Source organism: Tinamus guttatus, unplaced genomic scaffold (genome assembly GCF_059628265.1).
Source record: "Tinamus guttatus ecotype Peru unplaced genomic scaffold, ASM5962826v1 Tinamus_guttatus_pri_ptg000240l, whole genome shotgun sequence".
In the NCBI taxonomy this organism is placed as follows: domain Eukaryota; kingdom Metazoa; phylum Chordata; class Aves; order Tinamiformes; family Tinamidae; genus Tinamus; species Tinamus guttatus.
The window spans coordinates 6,596,913-6,601,747 of NW_028288774.1; the positions used below are offsets into that span (position 1 = coordinate 6,596,913).

Consider the following 4,835-nt stretch of genomic DNA (forward strand, 5'->3'; position numbering starts at 1 on the left):
GCTGCTCTAATTAAGCAACTGGAAGATGATAATAAAATGTAAACCAGAGAGGATGACTTGTCTTGCTTGCCAGACAGATTACAACTAGCAAAGCTCCATAAACAAGAACGAAGGACTTGAAAAATCAGAGCCAACATGCTTACTTGTTGACTATGGCCAGGCTACACTTAGTACAGGATTTAAAAATAAAGTTTCTGAGCATGTTTTGTCACTGCTATGATCTCAGTGTAAGCCAGTTAAAAAAGCAGTGGAGTGGCTCTAATTTACGTTTAGCCACAATTGCTTCCCAAGCCTGTTGGGTAGCTCAGAATAGCAACGCAGCCTTACGAGCCAGAAAGCTGATGAAGGCCCTGCTGGAAAACCCTCTGGCCTCCAAGTGGATTCAAAGGAACTAGGCTGCTTACTTAGCAAATCTTGCTTGCAATTGTGCCTCAAAGGCCAAAACACTTTGCATTTTCTCCCTGCTGACCCAAACTAAACGACATTCCTTTGTGAGCACATGTAAAAATAGACAGACCTTCCAAGTGACCTGAGCTTGCAGGTCACCTGGCATTCTCCTCTGCTAGAAATCCCTGTGTCACTCACCCAGTTGCCATTAAGTACTATAATTATTGTTTTGTGCCTTGTAGACTAAAAACAGGAATACCACTTTCCCTTAGACACACCATCAGAAGAGAACATAAAAGAACACCCCAAAATGGCAGCACCACCTCCCTGCACCACAGACCAGCACAAGCTGACCCTAGGGAAGGGTCTCCAGGGGCCCATATGCTGTGACACAGACCCTTAGCACACAAGGATACCAGACACCCATGAGGTCCACACCTCTGCCATGCCACCCTGCCACGCTCACACCAAGCCCAAAACAGAAAATTGGGGCATTTCCACACTTTTTTTTTCTGGTCTCGGCCAAGCTGTGGGAATTACCTAACACCACCCCGGCGCTCCAACGGCCTCGCCGGCTCGGCGTCCGCCCCAGCCCCGCGGCCGACAACTGAAAGCCGAGCGTTGCCAGCGGAGCGCCGCACTCCCCTCAGCGGCCTCGCCCCCTAACGGCCGCGCCCGTTAACGGCCGGCGCGGCGCGGCGCGCGCGTGCGCACTGTGACGCGGGCGGGCGGGCATGGAGCCCGCGCGCACGGCGGCGCTGGCGCGGGCCGTGCTGGAGCGCGCGCGGCGGCGGCGCGCGGCGGCGGCGGCGCCGGGCGCGGGGGTGGCGGGAGCGCGCCGGGACCCCCGGGACGCGGGGGCCGGTGCGGGCTGCGCGTTGGGGCCGCAGGAGGAGGAGGCGGCGCGGCTGAGCGCGGCCTTCGCCGCCGCCGCGGGGCTCGTGCAGGAGGCGGCGCGGCAGTGCCGGGTAAGCGCCCTGAACGCGCCGCGACTATTAACCCTAAAAGCACCTTAGCAGGGTGAAACCGGGATGCGGCGGCGCCTGGAGACGCCCCTTCTCGCGTCCCTCTGGGATCCGTGCTCGCTTTCTGCTCTGCTCGGCGCGCGTGGAGCTGCTCCCGCCACCTGCGTGAGAGCAGAGGAAAGAGCTGCGGCAGCGGGGGCTTTAGCTCCTGAGATCTTAGGTGGTACAAAGGTAAAGAAAAACCTGCAGCAGAATGTAGTTTCCTGAAGACAAAAGCCTCCTAAAGCTGCACAGTTTAGGATGACTTCTTAAGAATCACTTGGGAACCAAAGTTTACCCGTGCTTCTTGTAATAAAATGCAAGAATTTCACTGCGTGGCCTTGGCAGCGTGCAGAGAGAGTGCAGGTGCAGGAGAGGGACCCCCCGTGGTCCCCCTGCTCGGGACGGGGGCGCTGGGGGAGCTGGCGGCCGCAGAGCCCTCGCGGGTGTCGTGCTCGCCGCGGCGGCAGCCCCGCGCTGCCGTCCTCACCAGCTCCCCTTTCCGCTGCCCACGCTGAGCTGCTTTTGCACGCGCAGGGCTGTCTGCACAGCGTAATATGGGGTGCTCAGCTCCCCTTGGCACTACCTGAGACCCCAGGCAAGCTCACGTGCCCCCTGCAGCCTTTTGACTCAATATTTCTGAGGACTAAACCCCAAGGTGTCCCTGTGTGTTACATGTCTTACTCAGGGTGAGAACAAACTGGGTGGTTAATGCAGAAGGACACTAGCTGCCCTGGCCTTACCCCTTTCCTGGCTCTGGAATTGTCATGAGAAGGGCTGGGATGTTCCTCTACCTAATATTGTCCTTTTTATTTGCTGTCCAGAAATACTATAGCTCGGTGCCAGCCTGTAGATGCAAAGAGCACGAGATCAGACACATCTGCAGATACCACAGCAGGCAGGCAGGGGAAAGAGGGCTGGAGGCTGCAGAGGAGGAGGTAAGTGCTTTCTCCCCTGCCCCTATGGTTATTCTTCCCCTTGACATGGGCCACTTTAGTCCACTGAGTGTCTGCAATACTTGCTTACACAAATTTGTCTTTAAATAGAAGGGGCTTGACATCAGACACCTGAAAGCTTGGACTCAGCCTCCTCCTGTTAGTGGAGAGGGCAAAGTAAACTCCTAGTGGCACCAATGACTGTCATTTAACCCTCCTGTGGAAGGGGAGAGTTTTACAGACTTAATGCAGCCCCCCATGCTCTAGGGCTGAATATAGCATTTGTGTGGCATGGTCAGAAAACAGTGTCTTTTTCTTTCCAGAAAAATGCAACCTCAAGAGCATCCAGTCAACCTAAAACTTGCCCGTACTGCGTAAGTTTATAGATACTTAGATTTTAAGTGTTAATTTAAGGTATAGCATTCGCTTTTCATTCGGCATCAGGCTGTAGTTTAAGATTTACAATCAGGCACAGAGATTTTGTGATGGCACAGAAGACGCACCAGAGATGTATTGATGCATTTACAATCGTAGTGTATAGGTGAGCAGTAGAATTTGTGTATAGAGACTTGCACACTTACAAACCAGATCATAACATCCCGACACGCAGTTAACTAAGAGGCTGCCTTACAGCTTGGACTGGTACAGGATGGCAAGCAGAGCGAGGGATCTTTAGCCTCCTCTGACTTGCATCAGCAACAATAATCTAGTTGTCCTCCAGCCTCCCCTCATTTATGTTCCTGACAAAGTTCCTGTACTGAAGAAAGGGATGCAGCAGCGGTGTGCAGGTAGCTAGCCAGTTGTGCCTGGCCCTGGTGCAGGCTCTTTGAACACCCCCCTTTCCTCAAAGACGAATAAAACCTTCCTGTTTTTCATAGGCTAACAGTTCACTGTGGCTTAGGTGCTCCTAAAACTGGTTCAAACAAAGAAACGTGGAATCTTTACCACCTTAAAAACTAATATGGCTACTTCGTTATGTGGATGGTTTCCAGGTTTACGTGCAAAAATGTTTATTTTGACTGGCTTTAGTTTTCTGAATCAGGTTACAGCATGGTGGTTATCACCATTGATAAAAGTATTAGATAAAAGACTTTGAATATAGAGCTTGCAAAATGCTTTTATCCCATAGAAAAAATAGAAATTATTGCCATATTGCCTATATTTTGAAAGATGTTAATATGTTCGTAGAGCTGTTGAAATGTAACTTTTTTATCATCCACAATTCAAAACATTATTTTGGGGAAAAATTAAGATAACTAACTGGTTTTGAAGGTTATTTTTTTCCCTTAATTTTTTCTTTCTCTCTCTCCTCAAAGACGAGGAAGGCTTCCAAAGATATCTACATTGAAGTTTCTCCTGGCACCTATTCTATCACGGCAACCTCAGAGGACATGGTGAAACAGACCCACGTGGTAGATGTCAGTGCAGGACAGAGTGTTGATTTAACTTTCGTTCTATGATGTTTGTTGTTTCTCAGTAATCATGGGAATAAAATTCCAGGCTTTTAAGGCATATAGTGAACTATACATATCTTTTCCTCTTTTAGCACTTTAACAGTATTCTGTACTTTGGGTCTGCATTTTTATACTCATATACACTTGTTTTATACTTAATGCAAATATATATATAATATACAGCCCACTTTATACACTTTGTACATTGATTTTTATAAATACTTGTACATCGTGTGCCTTATTTCCAATTATGTGACTGTGTGATTCCAATTAAAGATGCAATCACTGGACTAAAACAATCTTGCCTGTGATGACAACTTATTTTGTATTATCCTCAGACAGAAAGTCTGTGTCCTGTTCTTGAGCACAGAGAGCAAAATCCCTGCACTATGAGCACAGATGCACATGAGCTTCTGCAGCCTGGCGCTGATTTTAGGGCAGCTGAGAATCTGGCTCACAACGTATCACCTATGTCTACCTCAGTTATACTAATAAACACTACCCTCCTCCTAGGATAAAGCATGAGGATGCTGCACTTCCATGTTCATGGAAAGTTATTTAAAACCTAGTTATTGATAGGGCTTTGCTAATGAGAGAGCCTGCAGGCTACCTACCGAGAGCGTGCTAACTCACAGGCCTTTATTTGCTTAAGTAACTCAGTGTCGCGCAGCCTACCTGAAACTTAATCTCACCGGATGTGCGCTCAGTAGAGTCCTCTTCATTGTGCCTCTCTGCTGCCTTGTTTGTTTGTTTTTATTTCCTGCCTGTCCCCTTTTCTGCAAGTTGTTTTGCCTTTATTATTTGACTCTATGATATCTTTGTTTTCCTCATGCTGCAAAACCTTCCTCAAGGACAGGAAACAAATCTTTCAGAAGTCCCGTCTTTAAAAAAAAAAAAAAAAAAAAAGAACAGCATCAACATCCAACTTTTGCTCTCCTGCCTGTAAAATAGGTTTATTGGCCCTGTAAAGTATTAATAATGCCATTATTTCTGTACTAGTAAAAAATACTCTTCTGAAATACAAATACATTATCATAGGACTAGACTTTTCCAGA

General features: G+C 48.3%; 1 protein-coding gene across 1 annotated transcript; it reads left to right on the forward strand.

Annotated features, from left to right (window-relative positions):
* Window positions 1-1,121: 1,121 nt before the first annotated feature.
* On the forward strand, window positions 1,122-4,079 carry AKIP1 (A-kinase interacting protein 1). Its single transcript, XM_088525694.1, has 4 exons — window positions 1,122-1,355; window positions 2,216-2,329; window positions 2,650-2,700; window positions 3,643-4,079. The coding sequence occupies exons 1-4, from the start codon at window positions 1,122-1,124 to the stop codon at window positions 3,784-3,786; spliced, it is 543 nt and encodes a 180-aa protein (XP_088381820.1). The 3' UTR covers window positions 3,787-4,079.
* The last annotated feature ends 756 nt before the right edge of the window (window positions 4,080-4,835 follow it).